At 38.4% G+C, this 19,826-nt stretch overlaps 1 protein-coding gene across 2 annotated transcripts in view; it reads right to left on the bottom strand.

Annotated features, from left to right (window-relative positions):
* The window catches only part of GALNTL6 (polypeptide N-acetylgalactosaminyltransferase like 6), a 1,210,113-nt gene that overhangs the window by 210,385 nt on the left and 979,902 nt on the right, over nt 1-19,826 (bottom strand). For both annotated transcript variants that reach the window (XM_050792469.1, XM_050792470.1), the window contains 2 exons: nt 14,001-14,186; nt 9,943-10,126 (listed from right to left, as the gene is read on the bottom strand). In XM_050792469.1, the coding sequence (XP_050648426.1) occupies nt 9,943-10,126; nt 14,001-14,186 (370 nt within the window). The remainder of the gene's footprint in view (nt 1-9,942; nt 10,127-14,000; nt 14,187-19,826) is intronic.

Genomic DNA, 19,826 nt, shown 5'->3' on the forward strand with positions numbered 1-19,826 from the left:
AGCATTATATCCTAGAGGACAGAATCCATGAAAATGCCCAGCTAAGGAATAAATGAGATGAAGTCAAGTCACATCTTAAGGGTAGGGAAGGGACAGAGCAAATTACCTTCACACATTAGACAGACAGACAGACTCAGGACACCAGTTGGGGAAGCAGAACAAAGTGGATAATAGTTCATATAACAGGTAAATGGAAAAAAAAAAAAAAAAAAAAAACCCCTACAAAAAACCGTCATCAATCCATTCGTGAACTTCGCAGTTCAACACACAGGGAGCCGTTGCTATGTCTCAGGTGGTGCAGTTTTATCTATAACTATTGGGTGGTTCTGGAGGTCTAGGGGTGGTTGGCATGAATAATTCAAACCCTAGCCTGACTATGGAGGAGCTATCTAACCTGGCAGCAGTGAAGCAAGACCAAGAATGAGATCAGAAGCCCAAAGTTCAAGAGGCGATGTTACCAAAGAAACACAGAGGATAGTTAGAACACAAGTCACCCTAAGGTTTGGGTAGAGAAGAGCAGCGCATTCTGGAGTTCCACAGAGACCATGGTCCTGAGTGGCTGGTATGCAAGAGTGAACACCTCTTTCAGGATGGATGAACGGGTCTCATCGTCTTTTAAAATAGTGCACATAACCTACCAGGCTACCTATGATTGAATGGCCCTTGCAGAAGTCTCAGTGAAAAACAAGCAGTTCAAGAGTCCAGATACATGGTCAGGAACCAGAAAGAGGAGGTCTCAAAGCCCAAGCTATCCCAGGAACCCAGAGATCTCAAGAGACCAAGACAAACTGAAGAAAAGCAGACAGGTACAGCAGAATAATTACAGGGATTGCTAATTTAGGAATTAATTTTGTTAATATCTTTTTTTTTTTTTTTTTTTTTGAGACGGAGTCTCGCTCTGTCGCCCAGGCTGGAGTGCAGTGGCCGGATCTCAGCTCACTGCAAGCTCCGCCTCCCGGGTTCACGCCATTCTCCTGCCTCAGCCTCCCGAGTAGCTGGGACTACAGGCGCCTAGAGACGGGGTTTCACCGTATTAGCCAGGATGCTCTCGACCTCCTGACCTCGTGATCCGCCCATCTCGGCCTCCCAAAGTGCTGGGATTACAGGCTTGAGCCACCGCGCCAGGCCTTGTTAATATCATTTTAACTGTTAAAGGAAGGAGAAAGTCATAGGGAACATCCTCTTGAGGTAAAGATCACACCCACCAGGAGAAGGAAGAAACAAACAGTCATTTCTGATTCTGACAAGGGAAAAGAGATTGTTGCTACCCCTAGGGAGAATTTCTTTGTCAAATGTGGTTTCCCTGCAGACTGGGGGCCCAGGGCAGCCAGGGGTCTCCAGAGCCAAGCAATGGGGGAGGGGACTTCAAAAGGAGAGACGGGTAATTTACAACTTTGCTTTGGGACATCTCTGCCCGTGTTATACTATTTTACTTTACATTCAAAAAATCTTCAGTGAGTGTTTATTCTGGGCTTTCAAAGGAGATTGGTTTTATTCAATATTTTGATTAGTTTTTTAAATACTTGAGCCATTTCTACTCCTTTATTCTCACCTTCTGTAGATTAGGACACCATTTAAAAGTTTGACAGTCTTTTCCCTAAACATTTTGTCCTTTTGCGGTTGTCAAATATTGAATTAGATCTTGTTATAAACAGACCAGAAGCTGGCATTGTTGACATTTCCCTTCATTAGTAACTGAAAGCTGATATTTTCAACCTATCAGCTCTAGTTTGGTCTAATGATAAGAACACAGTATGGGGAACAAGGCAATCTGTTTCCTTTCCTGCTCTTATTATGAACTCGCTATGAAACATTAATTGACAAAACGACTTCACTTAATGGGTGCCTAAGTTTCTCTTACAAGGAGAGTAAAAGAAAATTATTGATTAACCCTAGGATTCAAAGTCTGAATGAATAAAAGAAGGCATTAACTTGAGTCCTATGAGACTGTTGATTAAACCTAACATTTGAAATCTGAATGAATGAATGAAGGCGTTGATTTGAGTCCTGATTTTGTCCCTTATTCATTATTATAGTCTCTTCATTTATTTGGTTCTCACTCTATTTGCAAAATTAGAAAACCACAATATCTACTTTAACCCATTCAAAAGGATTATTACATAGAGTTAATTAGATAATGTAGTGAGGGCTTTACATATGGTGAAGTGCTAAACAGATGTTAGTTTTCATATTACATACTACACAGATTTCATTAAATAGACTATTTGGCCAGTTTAATTGAGGGGCTTCTGAAATAATGAGAAGTTCAGGCAAGATCTGTGGTTGTGGTTGTGGAGAGCTGAAGACCTAGTTAACTCTCCTGGAACTTGTCTCTAGACTAAACTGATTAACATAGATTCTAATCTAATCCCTCAAATGTTTGGAACTTCAGTTTTGAAACCTCAATAATAGAGAATTACATGGTTGGAGGTTGAGGTCAAGGAGCACATACTTTGGTAGTTTTATGTATCAATTTGACTTTTTGAGGAGGAGGAAGATTTGTAGCAATTTCATGGAGATCTGCAAAATTTGTGAGAATATTGACTTGACTTGAGAAGCAGGAAATGAACAAAGTTCTCCCACTCTACCAAATGGATATTCCAGGCTCTGGAGGTATCCTAACAGGGGTAGGAGAGAATAAAAGGGAGGATGAACAGTATCTAATTAAACCTAGAGATGAAAGTGGAGAAAACCCCCAAAGTTATCCTTCTAAGCTTATATTCTACATTAAATTCAGTTTTGACCAGTCCCTTTTTCCATAGGAAATCAATTTCATGCTTTACTGATTTTGATTAAACGTAGAATTAATAATATTGGGTCAAAACCTATGTGGAAAGAGTTTTGTGTAAAACAGATTATCTTTATTTTCAAATTCTGAGTAGGCTACTGTACCCCTAACCCTCAATGAAATTTACCCAAGTGGGATGCTAAAATTTTGAAGGTAAATTAGTGCCATCAACAAGATTCTGATAAAAGCTAATAGTTTATTCTAGGCATCAAGTAAGTTGATCCTCAATCTGTTGTTATCTCCTTTGTGTTAAAAAAGTGGAGCTTCTATGCCCACCAAGGAGAAAGAGCCCCTCTTCCTCCAGATTAGTCAACCCAAACCTGGGTCTTCGGTATTATGAACAGAGGCTCAATCTCAGCCTTACTTACACTCTCCACTGGGCACCCTTATGCAGGCACAGGTCTATCTGTATGAGGCAGACCTGGAGTGATTTTGTTTGGCCCAGTGTCCTGAACGTGTTTTGAAATAAGACTTTCTGTAAGGATTGGTAAAGGTTAGTGATGTTTTGACTTTACGATATTCACTTATCAGCTGCATTCTTGTGTTTTAGGGAAGAAGTAATTGTACTCTCTGAAGGCTTTTTCCCTATTTGAGTATGATTATTCCTTAACCACTAGAGAATGTGTCTTCTCTAAGTAGAACGGGAGGGGAAAATCTCCACGGAATCGTGGGAATTCTTACTCTGCGTTCTTACTCCTATTTGCTGTGTAAACTTGGGAAAACTGCTTCACCTCTATGAGCCTGAATCATCTCATTTGTAAAAATTACATATTTCATAGGCTTGAAATAAGGATTAAATGGGTTAAGAAGATATGCAAATTTCCTAGCAAAGTGCCTGACCCATAGCAGTAGACATTTAACAACTGTTAATTTCCCCTCCATCAACATGTGTGAAAGAAAGAATAGTATGGAATGATGAGTCAGCAACCCCAGATTCTAGTAGTAGCTGTTAAATTTGCTGGTGGTGACACTGGATAAGTCATTTAGACTGTATAGCTTAGGTTTCCTCTTTTATAAAAAATGAGAAGTTGAATTGTCTCTAAGGTTTCTTCTAGCTTGATGAATTTATGATTATTTGTACTTTTTTTCTGATTTTGTTAAGCCTACATTTAGCAGAAAGTTATATTTGTTACCTAAGAACCACTGACTTTCACACGGTGTTGACATCAGCACTTTCTGACATTCTTATACAAGAAAGAGAGTCTGCAAATTCTGCACGGTGTCCCTTGGAAGAACAAAGGGAGGTACTATCAGTAAATCTATAGAAAGCATTCCACTTCCGTGTGACAGTGATACAACTCTCTGTAGCAGAGAGGTAGAATTTTCTCCATTTTAGCGTGAGCTATGCCTCACACTTCTGGATTGCAGAACCAGCTCACAAGGATCTCACCTTTGGCCCATGTCAGAGGATCTTCCATGTCTGAAGTGCCTACCTTGAGGTCCTTGGCAATGGGTCACACCTACTGCTATCCGTGCCTAGGGACATTTGTAGGCTAGATATTGGCCCTGGTTGAGGAATTACTGAATTCAGACTGATATGTCTATGGAACATAGTGGTTTCTGAGAGAATAGAATGGATGATTGTGGCTGGGTGTGGTGGCTCATGCCTGTAATCCCAACACTTTGGGAGGCTAAGATGGGCAGATCATGAGGTCAGGGGTTTGAGACCAGCCTGACCAACATGGTGAAACCCCGTCTCTACTAAAAATCCAAAAATTAGCTAGACATGGTGGTGTGCGCCTGTAATCCCAGCTACTCAGGAGGCTGAGGCAGGAGAATCTCTTGAACCCGGGAGGCAGAGGTTGCAGTGAGACGAGATCATGCCATTGTACTCCAGCCTGGGCGACAGAGTGAGATTTCGTCTCCAAAAAAAAAAAATAAATAAAAAAAGGATGATTGTAGCCTGTGAATTTTTTCCCCATTGCTGTATGTATATATTTATTATACTTATTTTAAACATTTTGGAAATTGGTAGTATAAATAGATGGAAAATAGAGAATGTCAGTTCTCACTAATAAGTCTAGGCAAGAATTCCATCGATGGTGATTAAAACTCTTAGTTCTATAAGTCTTTAAGGAATTGTGAAGATCTATCTGAGGAAGACTGGCAGTGCAAAGATAATTTTCCCACAATCACAAAGACAGAATAGAGGTGGATTCCGAAAAATATAATCAACTTGCAAAATTGAATAAACTGCTGAATCGATTCTTTGTATTTAGCAAAAGGAAGCATATCTAGGAACCTGCATACATTCTCTAGAAATTAACTTGATTTTTACAGTTGACAGAGTCATGTATTAGGGTCTGGATACCTGATATACTGGATGGACTATTTCATGCTGCCGTTGGAGACAAGTTGGAGAAACGTTAGTAGTATTACAGCAGTGAAGTGAATTTACATATATTGATGCGTTACATCAACGAGTGTGAACTTTTACAAGATTCTGGTAGACCTGGAAAACATGGTGATAGAACTGAAAATATGTAGCCTGGAAAAGAAAAATGTTTTGTTGTTTTCCCTCTTGAGTAGTATGGGCATGGCAATTGTTCTCAAATATTTCTAATAGCTCTGTCATTAAAGACCAATTCAATATTCCTTGTACCTCGAGTAGGACAATTTGGGATCAGAAAGGCAGAATTTCTTCATGCGAGGGAAAATGTGTCTGTCAATAAGTCTAATAGAAAGGATATCTTTTGAGGTAGGAAATTTACTTTAAAGATGAGTTACTGCAGAGGTTGGATGCCTGTCTTGGACGTTGTCTAGTGGTTGCTCACATTGAAGGGAATTTGGACAAGATAATTTCTTCGGGCCCACTCTAAACTTTTAGAAAGCAAACGAACATCTTTCTCTTTGTCATCATGGCTGAAGGAGCATATTATGTTTTGTCACATAGAAAAGTCTTTCATTTTTAAGTGCCCTGATTTCAAGATGGACCAGTAATGAGAAAACCATCTAAAAGCCATGAATAACAAGAATTTTCTCAAGGCATTACATCATGATAAAAGCCATCAGAAAGAGGGAGCATTCTGGTTTCTTCCTTAATAAATAACCCCAAATAGGCCGGGCGCGGTGGCTCAAGCCTGTAATCCCAGCACTTTGGGAGGCCGAGACGGGCGGATCACGAGGTCAGGAGATCGAGACCATCCTGGCTAACACGGTGAAACCCCGTCTCTACTAAAAAATACAAAAAAGTAGCCGGGTGAGGTGGCGGGCGCCTGTAGTCCCAGCTACTCGGGAGGCTGAGGCAGGAGAATGGCGTAAACCTGGGAGGCGGAGCTTGCAGTGAGCTGAGATCCGGCCACTGCACCCCAGCCTGGGCGGCAGAGCAAGACTCCGTCTCAAAAAAAAAAAAAAAAAAAAAAAAAAAAAAATAAATAAATAAATAAATAAATAAATAACTCCAAATATTTAATTTAGAAAATTAAATTAAAAATTTATTTTAATTTAATTTTGTTTTGTTTTTGTGTTTGAGACAGGCTGGAATGCAGTGGTGCGATCATGACTCACTGTGGCCTCAACCTCTTAGGCTTAGGTGTTCTGTGCACCCAGCCTCCCAAGTAGCTGGGACTACAGTCATGCAAAATTGAATAAACTGCCCCACTATTATTTTTTTTTTTCATAGAGACAAGGTTTTGCTATGTTGCCAAGGCTTGTCTCAAACTCCTGGGCTCAAGCAATCTGTCTGCCTTGGTCTCCTGAAGTGCTGGGATTACAGGTGAGAGCAACTGCTCCTGGCCCCAAAATATTTCTCTCTCTTTTTTTTTTTTTTTTTTGGAGACAGAGTCTGGCTCTGTTGCCCAGGCTCAAGTACAGTGGCACAATCTCTGCTCACTGCAACCTCCACCTCCTGAGTTCAAGTGATTCTCCTGCCTCAGCCTCCCAAGTAGCTGGGACTACAGGCGCCCACCACCATGCCCAACTAATTGTTGTATTTTTAGTAAAGGTGGGGTTTCACTGTATTGGCTAGGCTGGTCTTGAAATCCTGATCTCAAATGATCCATCCACTTCGGCCTCCCAAAGTGCTGGGATTACAGGCACAAGTCACCATGCCCAGCCAAAATTTTTCTTAAATGTATCCAATCCAATAGAAGTTATGACCACTATATGATAATTTGTATCAAGAATGTTGCTTTTTCTCTTACATTCTAGTAGCAATTTGTTGAAAAACAGGATCCCTTTGTAAATATCAGTAAATATTTTCTTAATGCTCAAAGTTATCCATGAGTTTTCCTTTTCTTTTCTAGACAGATTGTTGAAGGTCTTGATTCCTAGTTTAGAAAGTTAGTAGATGTTGACCTCTTTCATTGTGTAGTGTATGTGAAGAAATACAGTTTATATGACATCAGGTTCATATATACCTTATAACTGAAGTTGAATATTTGAGAAATGACACTTATACCTACCCACTAGTATAACACTCTAAAATTTTCAATTGAATTCAATCCAATTCATTAATAATTAAATACTGTTAACTACTTTCACAGAATTTTCAGGTTGAAAAACACTGCTCTAATCAGTAGTCATTGAAAATTCAAGTAATGGCAGAATAAATGAGATAATTCAAATCTTGTCACATAAGACATTTGATAAACTTGCTAAAGAAAGATGCATTTTTCATCCTTATTGTATGAAAAGTCCTGGGGTTTGCGATACGTTTGCACATTCTTTGTTTCCCTTCTTCCCAGCTTTTCAGCCTCCTCTCCCCGTCTTCCCACAGAAAACCACACTCTTTGGCAGCAGCCTCTTGAAACGTGAAAGACTGTAAGAAAGATGTATAGATAGACTGCCTTCATTCTGTGCACCTTAAAGCTTTACAGCTAGAGAAGCAAGTTGTAGCCTAAAGCTTGTCTGTTTATGAGCACATTCAGGTGACTGCCGTGATAATGAAATTGCCGATACACTGCTCAGAGCTGCTTGGGTAACCATTCTTTTATTATCAGGACGGCAAACACGGTTTGTAAGATCAAAGTGGACACCTCCTGCAAGTTACATTTATTACAGGAGGCTAAAGTGTCCACATTCCTAGGAATCAATAAGACTTAAGGCAGAAAGATAGTAATATGCAATAGATGAATGCAATTTTTGACAGTTCAACAACCACCTAAGTAGGTGACAGAAACAAGAGGTAACCTAGTTCTGAAAGTTACCAATTCTACCAGCTCTGTGGTTAAGCAAGGCGCTTGATATTGTAATAGCCACAGTCAGAGTCAGCCTGACAAAAATTTTGACTGTCAATACAGGCACTGAGAATGCTTTTAGAATTGTCTCCACTGCAGATTCCTCTGATAGCATTTTGATCCCACTGTTTCAGGAAGCAGGACCCCTACTCTGCGATCACAGTGCAAATAAAGTTAAGGTCATGATAACCAGTCACTATCACGGCATTTGGGAAGCCAGCCTGGGTGAGTTCCAGCCCTTAAAACATGGTACTTTCGCATTGTAGTGGCCTAACTGTGGCTCTTCTGCTGTGGACCGGCATCTAATAACAGTTCTACCATGGTTAAGGCCTTTTGTACTCCTCTCCACATGCATGTTTTAAAAATTTTTTACATTTAAAATGTTTTAAATTTATTTTCTTTTCTCAGCTATATTTTAAACTGACATATAAAAGTTGTATATATTTATGATGTACGACATGATGTTTTGAAATATGTACACATTGTGGAATGGCTAAATCAAGCTAATCAACATATGCATCACCTCACACCCTTGTCACTCGTCCCACCTTAAGCCCCTCTCTGTCAAGATTTTCAGATGGTTACCTTCAGAGAAGTCTGAAGAGCATCTCTCAGCTAAGCCCACTTCAAATGCTTATTAGAAACGCTTTTGCTTAGATTACTAAAAAGCTTTTCTAGTAGTTTTGAATATCTGTGAAATTTTGGCCAAAGCATTTGAGGAAGTAATAAAGGTCCTTTATTATTTCTTTTCAAAAACTCTCCAGTAAGTGGAGAGTCAAAAGAGGCTGAACTCCAGAAGCTCTGGATATTTAATGAGAGCGCTTTATTTTACAAAAGAAACGACTTCTCTAGCGTGGTATCAAGCTAACGTCTTCTGAAATTCCCTTTGCTTCCCCAGGAGTTCATTTTTCTAAAGACTAGAAGTGTAGGAAACATTTTCCTGATAATTTTGAAATGTTATTGTAATTTAAACTGTTAGTGTCAGAGAAGTGGTTTTTGTACTCAGTAGCTTATTTACTGCAAACTTTTACAGCCCATATTATTGGTGAAAAGACAATAATATTTAATGCATTTTAAATGGACTCAGAGTGTGCAAAGCTTGATCACAGATATATCTATTTTTCTTGTACTAAGAAAAACATATATAATAGTTTTTAAATAACAATTTTAATGATGTCAAAGGGTGCAGTATGAAGAATAGATATATAGTATGCCTTGGGTTATCTCTGGGCTAACTGTTGGAAAAAGTTTACCATTTACTATGAATGGTCTTGATAGTCTGTCAAACTAAACTATACATATTTTTTTCTTTTTCTTTAAATGCATATTTCTCATGTCCACACTGAAAAAATGGGATGTCGTTTGGTAGAAATTAATCATTAGATCTTTGCTGTACCTTCTTCTCTGTACAGTATGTACTTAAATTAGGGGCAGGATTCTCAAAGATAATTGACTCTGGATATATCACTTTGATTGAATTCCCCATGTTTCAGTGTGGGAACACCTGCTTAGGAGCACGCTTCCATTACAGGTAAACAATTTCCAACAGGGTGTAGAAAGTAGGCTTAAACACTGGTTCATATTTTATATCAATTTCTAATAAAAGAAAAACAAAATAGTTGTTTTCAGTAATCCTTTAGGGAAAAGTCAAAAGAACAGAGACACCTGAAAATAAGAAAGCGTCTTAGAAGGGAACATGCCTTCCTTCTATATGTATTTTCTGTTTATGCATTTTTGTGGTTCTTTCATCTGTATAGTTTCATGTTTAGCAAAGTTTAAGAAGGAGTGATCCATGAATTCAGCACAGCTTTTAATTTTCTACAGGGTGTAGGTCTGACCTTTCTCTGATGTTTTGCACATCTTACCACCTGTTTTATTCCATTTTGTTAGAGATAATTGTCTTCTTGAGCCCAGGTTTAACACTGCAATGAGTTACCTGCCCTCACTCCCTTGGCCCCTCCCTTGGCTGCTACTCACTCAAAAGGGTCGCTGGGATCTGCCCTCTGGAGCTCTGGAGGGATGGGGATTCTTTTGTAGTACATTTCCCAGTCGAAGGCTCCTCGCATGGCATCCCCAGCTTGTGCCTCATACCCAAAGTGATTGTGGTCAATGACATCGATCATGGGACACACGATGGTTTTGTGGTTTAGTGCAATTTGGTCTGAAAAATGAAAGCACAAAATAGGAAATGACATGCCTGCCTAGGTCATCTATCATTTTTCAGCAAAGAGAAGCCTGTAGTCCCCTACTAATGCATAACGCTTGTAGCCTTGGCTCCCTGTCGTCCTTAGAGCACTTTTCAGGAATCTCTGAATTCTGGACTTAACGTGATGGGACAGCAATTAGGTCCAATGAGAGTTGTTGTATTTTCCTTTAAGAAAGTTATGTCCCAGAGAGACTTGCAGAAGTCCATTTAGCTCTCCCTGTGTCACATTTTTGCTCTGACCTGTCCCCAATCTGTCATTTTATCGTGCATCCAACGTGCGCAGAGTATAAACAGTAGTTGTGTTCTTTCAAGCATACTGCTGGAGCCTGCTGAGAAAATACTGGCCTGCTTTCCAGAGGTTCCAAAATGTGAATATTTAACTTCATGGATCTTGTGGCATCTAATCTCATAACAATCATGGTGGCTGCTCTCCTATAAATGCTGACAGATCATACATAGAATTCTTTGCTCTCAGGTTTGCCAGAGATTTTTCCAAGTCCTATTTTGCCGCTGTTCTTGGAGCTAAACTCTGTTGATCAAAGCTATACATTTTCTTCCCTCATCATATTTGAAAAAGTATTACGTGATATTATACTACTGCGATGACTTCTACTACTCTTAAATTCTTGAGTAACTACCAAGTGATTTATTCTCATGCTATTCCTAATACTCTTAGCAACCCTGTAGGGTAACTATTATTGTTATCCCCAATTTATGTATGAGGAAGGTAAGATTAGAGAAATTAAATAACTTGTCAAGGGTTATGCAGCTCTTGAGAGCAATAACCAAGATGCAACCTCTGCTTAACAATCCAGTTTCAAACCTGACCTTTCGATTGTTCGATTGTTCTCATGGTAGCAGAGAGGTGATTTGCTTTATTCAGTTCCAGCACCTTCCTTTCCTATGTGGCTATGGTTATTGTGATGACTTAACAGGTAGCACAGGGCACTGGCATTTGCATCCTTTGGTTTAGCTAGAATACCTATCTGTGAGGAAACTTTCTTTCCAAGAATGTAAATTTAGTTCATATTTATTGTAACAGACCAGTGCTGTCTAATAGGCAGAGCTTCTTGTTATTCGGAAGACCTTTAGATGTGACAATAAACAAATAAAAAACATATCATTTAGCACAATTAGGAAGTTCGGTTATTTCCATATCATATTTTGTTTCCCCAGAGATTGCGGAGTAAATAGAATTTGTTTTGGGGATAAAGTTCCTGCAGTAAGGAAACTCTCAGAAGTTTGCTTCAGAAGTTTGTTTCTCTTAAGCATAGGATAAAAAGCATAAGGTTTTACTGGTTGTAATAATAAGTGGCTTTATTTTGATGACACTGATGAAACAGGGATGGAAACCACAGAATTTTGTGAACACTTTCCCCTCTAGGTCTATATGCCTTTCCATCCGTCCGTCCGTCCGTCCGTCCATCTATCCATCCATCCATTTATCCATCCAGTCATTCTTTTCATATTTCAACAATTATTTATTGATTAGAAACTATGTGGTAGTCACTTTTTCTAGGTTCTGGGGATACCATGATGAATAACATCACAAACAATTCTGTCTTTAGGAATGAAGCAAAGACAATGAATAAACATAATAAATAGCTAAATTATATAGTGTTTTAAAAGGTGATAAATGAGATGGGAAAAAAATAAAACAGGGGAAGGGGAATGCAGGATACTGGAGTGTGGAAAGGGTTGCGATTTTAGAGCATGGTCCTGGTAAGCCACAGAGAGCCAGAGGTGGGCTTAGTCTTACTTCAGTTTAATTAGCAGATGAAGAAAGCCCCCAGCACCATTTCTAGTTAATCTCCACCAAGGGATGGCTAAGCATTTGTTTTTTACCAGGGCAAGCCTTATAATGGGTTGAGATGTCTTTGACAGAGGAGACCGACTTTGCTGGGTCCAGAATATTTTTTATCTCATCCCTGCAGGTATTTTAGTATCAAAGTTTCAGTGACTTTCTTCAATCAAATTCAGAATCAGGTTGATTTACAAGTTCCTTGACCATCAAGGAGTCCCAAGGTGACCCAAAGAGAATGTGTCTGTTAAAGTAACTGTCAACTTTTCCTTCAAATTTCCTTTTCACTCTTATCCAGCTGTACTAGCTTAGGTTGAAAGCAGCATGACTAATTTTTCACCCAAGGCTTGTTCCTACATTTCAATTTCCAGGGATCAAACAAACAGACTTAATGGGAAATTGAAATTCAGGTATAATCCCGAGGTGAAAAATGAGCCAAGAAACTGTGTGGCTCTGCCTGTTTTCTCATTTTGGATGATGTGTCAAGACACTGATAGAGGAAAATAAAAAAAGATAGTGATCCTGAACTTGAATCATTTCTTATCCATCAGGACTACAGGAAATGAAATACTTTAATGAGAAATGTGGGTTGTGGGTTTCTCTTACTCTTTTTTTTTCTGTCTTCTTCTTTTTAGATAGATTCATAGTGAACAATCAGACACTCAATAATTGGCATTTAGGGATTTGCTTTGATTCATAACTAAATTAGGCCTTTTGCTGACTTCCTTGGGTATTCAACACCATATAGGTCAAATTCAGTTTGAGGGAATCTCACTGTTGCTGATGAAGCTCTAAATTGCTGTGTCCTTGGACAAGGTACTTTTAATTAAAGGCTCGGAGGAGTCTCTGACTGCAGGGGCACCGAAACATTCTGGTTGATTAGGGTAGCTGGGCAGTCATCTGTGCAGGGGTATGTGGCTGGGCAATGTGGTGGGGGGTGTTGGGTACTGGTTGTTTCCTGTTTTAAATCCTATACAGTTTCCATTGATTTTTCTCCCACATCTTTTACTAATGGAGCTTTGCTGGTTCTTGCTGAAAACCTACACAGTAGTCAATAGCAAACTGTTCTTTCTGAGACAGCTATTGTGAAGGCAGTTGCTAGTGACTTTAGTTCCAAGGCCAGGGATATTTTTACAATAAAAGTTGATTTAGCAAAGTCAGAAAGGTGAACACTAAGTGTGCACCGACAACTTTTTAGAAGGAGGGTTTTTTTTTTTTTCAAACTGACTATTTCTTATCTACAACTGCACTTTATATTTTACTTCGTTTTAAAACAAAAGTAATGAAGCTTGAACTGAACCACACGTATGTTTTCTACCTTAAATTACTTTCAGTTCTTTTGTGTATCTAACAGTCCAAGTGTGTTATGACATAATCTTGTTTCCCTCAGCTTAGCCATATTGTGAGCATTTAAGACACAGCACCTGGACAGCTGCACTGTGTTTGAAGGAATCTCTGTAAATACAGGGAACTGTATATTTAGGGCTATAGGATGGTGCCAGAAGTGGAAAGAATAACAGAAAAGAAACGGCATTATAAATCCTAGAAAATGTCAAGGTGCTTACACTTTAACTGTATTCTGGGGATGAATATTTTTCCTTCTTCTTTTCTTAACAATCCTGTAATACTTGTTCAATGTGTGTGTGTGTGTGTGTGTGTGTATTTTAATCTTGCTGTAGTTACAGGACTATAAAAGAGTTTTGGGATACATTTTTCTTTTAGTGTTCACCCAGTGAATTTGACAACGCTAAAGGAGGATATCTAAGATAAATGAAACCTTTTTAAAACTGTAAGTTAGCTTGAAGTTGGTATTATTTAAAATGCCAATTTTATGGCATTATGTAGAATACTGCCTGAAGCAGTTACCTAGAAAACTGTTTTCAGCAGTGGTAAATATAAAATTCAAGGCTTCTACTGGAAACCTTGTAGAAGGGACCTCTAGCATTTGTTGATTGCAAACTAAATAGAAGCAAACCGCTCACTCCCCCTGAGGCATCCCAGGATGGTGCTGTAGCAACCTGTACTCACTGAGGAGTGGGGGCAGCCAGTTCACATTGACCTCGCAGTGGGAGTCCAGGAACGTCAGGACTTCTCCTCTGGCCATAGATGCCCCCAGGAGACGGGTCCTGATGAGTCCTTCTCTTTTCTTGGTGCGAACAATCCTCACTTTGGAAAATCGGGCCATGTATTCTTCCAATTTATCCTTCAGGTGTTCTAGGAAGGAAGTAGAAAATGCTTAGAAAAAACGCCAAACATTAGTTGCAGCTGAATTATTCATGGTTGGTTGTGCATAGAGAGTATGTGACTGATGAATCCTGGGGTAACATTCTCCTCTCCTTATCTAGATGCGAGATACTAATAAAGTTTTCGCATCCTACAGTTTTCCAAAATGCTTTTTAAACTGCAAATATTGCCCTTTTTTGAACACAAAAGTCACTGACATGCCAGAGGTCTGTTAAGCAGTTACTGCTGGTTGACAGCCACAGCGTGTAATCCTAGCCCACACTCCAAAGACGGGCTTCTGCCCTGTGGTCCCTGCTGGGTAAAGTCAGATGAAAATCCTGGAAATGGGCTCTTTCCAACCAAAGAGTTCTTTATAGCAGGGCTTTGCCCAGTATTTTGTGTATTGAAAATAATGCATGTAAAACAACAGGAAAGAAAAATATCTGTCATATCAAGAAGAACCAGATTTTTTCCCCCACAAGTTAATAGCAAACTAGTAAGCAAGTTTAGCATCTTGCTTCTGATTTGAAGTGGAAAGATGACTGACTACAGATGAAATACTATACCGTCGTTTGGAACTTACCTATTAAAGATTTGGAAATATTTCTTAGCGATTTAAATTTGGAAATGTTTCTTGCCTAATTAAAAACAAATAGTGGAAACAAAATCAAATCGGATAATTTATTCACAGAATAAAATATTTCCTACTGTCTCTGACAAAATGCATCAAGCTCTCAGTTCTTACTATATCAGATAAGAGTATTTGCTGCCTTCCTGGGGTCATGTACTTATATGCTTTATATCCTCTGCTTTCATTCTGCTGTATCGAAGACATTATGAGGGTTTTATTGGAATCTCTGACAGGTATAGTCTAATATTCATTGAAGTAGAATCTTAGTATGCATATGCTGTGTATTTTTCACTTTTCAAATGTTCTCGGCATGTCTGTAATCAAAGGCAATATTACGAAGTCTCTTTGCATGATCTGTAGCAATAAGGATTCATGTAGGATTTGTGATTCCTTCCTGCTATCCAATGCGACAGATGTCAGAATTACTCTGTATTGGAGTTTCTCTGTGCATAGAGGTTCATTCTCATTTCTTATTAACTAGTATAGTTTTATAAAATCTTAATTTCCCTTTTTATTGACGGTTCTATGTTTCACATAATGGGTCAATGAAAACAATATTTGGCTTTCTAATTTTCACTGTAAAAGAATACAGATGGGGCCAGGCATGGTGGCTGATACGTGTAATCCCAGAACTTTGGGAGGCAGAGGTGGGAGGATTACCTGATGTCAGGAGTTCAAGACCAGCCTGACCAACATGGTAAAACCCAGTCTTTACTAAAAATTCAAAAATTAGCCGGGCATGGTGGTGGGCACCTGTAATTCCAAATACTTGGGAGACTGAGGCAGGAGAATTGCCTGAATCCGGGAGGCGGAGGTTGCAGTGAGCTGAGATTGTACCGCTGCTCTCCAGCCTGGGCAACAGAGTGAGACTGTGTCTCAAAAAAAAACAAAAACAAAAACAAACAAACAAAACAAACAAATACAGATGGAATTTTCCATGAGAGTGTTTTAGCTCAAAATGTGTTCCCCTGTATTTTGTTATTCATGTAAGTAACAGGGATATGAAGATCAGACTATGAAAAGTAAACTCTTTTTCCAGGGTTGGAATCAGAGTAGGCCTGAGAGGGATGTCTACAATGGTAATACATATGAGTAGGTCATGCAAACTCTTGAAGCCTGAATAGCCTCACCTATAAGACGTAAAGGATTTAGGGGATTGTTTTTTCCTTCTAGAATGTGGTGGACAGTCAAGCTTTGAATTAGGCTTCAGTGAGACTGGTCAGTGTTCATTCAACAAACATTTGCGTATTAAGCCAATAATCGAAGACTAGTAAGTCACTTGTATGTATGAATAAAAACAGCATTTTTATCTGAAGAAATGCCTTTGAATGCTGAGCACAAATGACAAAAAATTTAGAATTTTGTTTTTCCTGGTGAGATTTTGATGATTCATCATCTTGTATCTCTTGCAAATTAAAGGAAGAAGTTTTGGCAAGCCACAGACTATCAAATATGAGTGTTTAAGCAGTATTGTGCTCTCTCAACTAAGAGGCAAGTTCTACTGTGTGCCTCTTTGCTCCTGCCCCTCTGCTCAGTGCTCCCCAACACAAGGCTTCCCTTCTCCATTGTGTGTAAGCTGCAAAGAAAGATTCTACGGGCTATAAAACACACTGCATGTGTGTAAAACTGCAGCTTTACTCTCTTGTCAAGGGACTAAAGAAGATGCAAGTGACACCACTGCACAATCAAAGGCAATGACTAAGTGATGTGTGATCAATACAAGGATGTCATTATGTGTCAGCATCTTGAAAGGGCCATGTGCTGTCAGGATTTCCCACAGTAATAAATATTTAAGAAAACTTTATAATCTCATTACTGTAATTTATTTAGGTATTGAAATCTTTCTGTATCATCAATTTACAAACAAGTTGCATTCTATATATTTAATTGTAAATCGGTTGTTTGGACCACAGAAGATATTGTCTCATGGAAGTAGTGTCTCAACAGTCATTGGGGACTAAACAGAGATAATATTTGTTAGGCCTACTAAAATATATTTTTCTCCTTCACTATTCATTTGTCATATGTCACACTATGAGGACTACCTCAGCAGTTCAAGATACACTTACGTTTTTCCTCCCTGACACCCAAGGACTAAAGGGGCCTCTCTTGGGAGAGAGGAGGAGAAATGAGTAATTTCCTATAGCTCCATTACAGGGAGTTGTTCTAGAATGTTCTAACTCCCCAGGTCTTCCAAAGTGAGAGTCAAAGGGTTAAGTCACCTGAGAGTGGTTGTCCCAACTTTGGATTTGGACTTTTGTATTCTTCGGTTTATAGGAAATTCTCTAGAACTCAGTGAGGGTTGTCTCTACATGTTTTCTATTTTTCTGTACACATTTTCTGATACTGCATATTTTTCCTATATCAAAGCCCATTTTAATTTACTAAAAACATTGTATAGTGTGAATTCACTAAGCATAAGGGGTTTGACCCTTCAATATTGTCCATTAGATGTTTAGATCAGTTCTTCTAGTTTGAACTTTATGGTGATAGTTAGCTTGCTCTGCCTCAGATAATGATCTGGTTGACTGCACTTTGAGGGGTCCTTTCTCTCTTAGTAGTTCATTGTAACATCTAATTACCCATAACTCACAATGCAGGCAGGTATCATCAGTCTAATTAGCAAATTAAACTCTCATACAAGGGATTTACTGAAGATGGTGGAGATGGCTTTAAATTAAAAACATTTTACCTTTCTTTGGTATGAACAGGGTTTAGATTCATTTCTTTTTTTTTTTTAGTTATTTTAAAACTTTTATTATGGAGAATTTTGAACATACATAAAATTAGATACTATTACTCTTATTTTTAAAAATATCCTTCATCCAGCCTCAACAGCCATTAACCCATGGTTAGTTGCGCCCCATCTATGTGCTAATTCACTCCCCCCATTTCTCCTATTTTGAAGCAAATGTCAGACAAAAGACCATATTTTAGTCAAGGGTTCTCTGGAGAGGGTTTAGATTCATTTCTAAAATGTTATTAACATGATTTTAAACATAATATGCTATTATTTTAATTCAAGTATTGCATTTTTGAAGGTCACTTTTGAACTTCCTTAATTTTAAATAATACCAAGGAAATTTACGGGATTTATTTATAAGCCAGGCAGATCTGCCTAATGACTTTGAGACATTTGCAAAACTGTTTGTAATTTTTTTGATCCATGGTCCAGACAACCAGTGAATAAATTATTGTTAAAATCCACTGAACGCAAGTAAATCCCGATGACATGGAAAAATGAATACAACTTCAAAAATAGCAGTTTTTGCCAGGGCTTATTGTGTCACTGTGAGGCAATAATGAGATAAAAAGTTGTATTCCAACGAAATTTTGACGTCATGTTACTGTGAATACCAAATTTAGCAGTTTCATAGAATGTATTTTCCTCTTTTTTTTCCAGAGATTTCACTTACGTGCCATACATTTATATGGAGACTAACCACTCATTAGTGAATTTAGTGTTTAGGGAAGCAACTAAACACCAAAAATATTAACCTTCAGCAATTTGCATAGTAAAACGAGTCAAAGACATGAGTCCTAGTCCTGTTGCTGACTGGCTGCGTGACTTGGATAAGTCATTTCATACCATATGACCTCATTTTCCTCAGCTATAAGATGAAGGATGTGTGATTGGCTCATCACAATTATTCCTTCTAGTTTCTAATTCTATAATTTCCCTTGTGATATTTTACTTACTGAGTAGACCCAGTCCTCTCAAATCCTTAGTTTTTCCTTTTAAAAGCATCCCAGTCGTTGGTATTTTGGTATTTTCTTTTGACTATGTCTCACTTTGGAAAGAGACAAATCAAAATAAAGTGAACTTGTATCACAGGGTTAGTCAAAAAACAAACTCCAGAGCATTTTCTTTGGTCACTGTGGGATCCATCTGATCTTGTACAGTTCACTGTCTATGAGACTGCCACTAATGTCAGAATAATGACTTTGAAGCACTGTTAGTTCATCAAAGATTTAAATCTGTTCAATAAGTTATGCTTATTATGTCAGAAAAATGCAGTCACAGTTTAGAAAGCTTTGAGGGATTGTTCCCAAGTGGGCTGACAAGTGAGTGACCATCAGTATTAGAGAGCCTGGCCAGGACATTGCTAAGTGGAAGACTCACTAAAGGTCATGCCAACAGCTGCCCCAGGCTCAGCAGTTGGTATGGAGGCCCAGCCACTTGTTGCTTAGTTCTTTCTGTTTCCTTTGAATTTCCTAATTTACATCTGAAGGGGCGAGCAAGAGGGGCCAGGAAACACTATTGATCTGGAGATACGGATTTCTGTGTTTAAGTACACACCTATGGTGATGACATTTCTTTGATGTTTATACTTTGGTGTTGGCTGATTGCCATAAGATCATGTAGAATATGTGCTAGTTATTATGGGTAATACTTAGCTATGAGTTCTGAAATGTAATGGATTATAAATACACAGAAACAAACATATCTAAAATTTGCTGGTTAATCCTTACACAACAAGAATACACTATTAAGTGCAACTCTTATTCTGGGTATTTTGAGGTTTTTACCAGAGTGATAGGAATACTTTACAACTAGAGAATATAAGATATTCTTCAATTTTTTAATCTACTTGGCATATGTCATGTATATATTTTGACAGCAAGTGGAAATGCAAAGGATAACTGTCTACTTAGCAGGACTATAAAGACATTTTCTATATTCTTTACACAGAAGAAACATACATATTTTAAGTCTCTAGTTAAATTCCAGAAAATTGTCAGTCTCTTCGTGTCCTAGTAGAACACACTAAATCAGTCCCTTTTGATAGCATTTGACTATAGGCATTTCACAATTATCTCTGGAGCACAAAAAAGTCCATCTAAGAAAGGAACAGAATTATTGAAACCATGTTTAATTGCTTCTAGTATGATCTCAGCTGGTTCTATTACTGGATGTCTTATTTCTATTCTTCTAATATGCAAAGCATCGTAAGTTATTTGGGAAATAGCTGGGAAAAACTTAAATAAATAGATAAAAT

The sequence above is a fragment of the Macaca thibetana genome, chromosome 5, assembly GCF_024542745.1.
Source record: "Macaca thibetana thibetana isolate TM-01 chromosome 5, ASM2454274v1, whole genome shotgun sequence".
NCBI lineage: Eukaryota > Metazoa > Chordata > Mammalia > Primates > Cercopithecidae > Macaca > Macaca thibetana.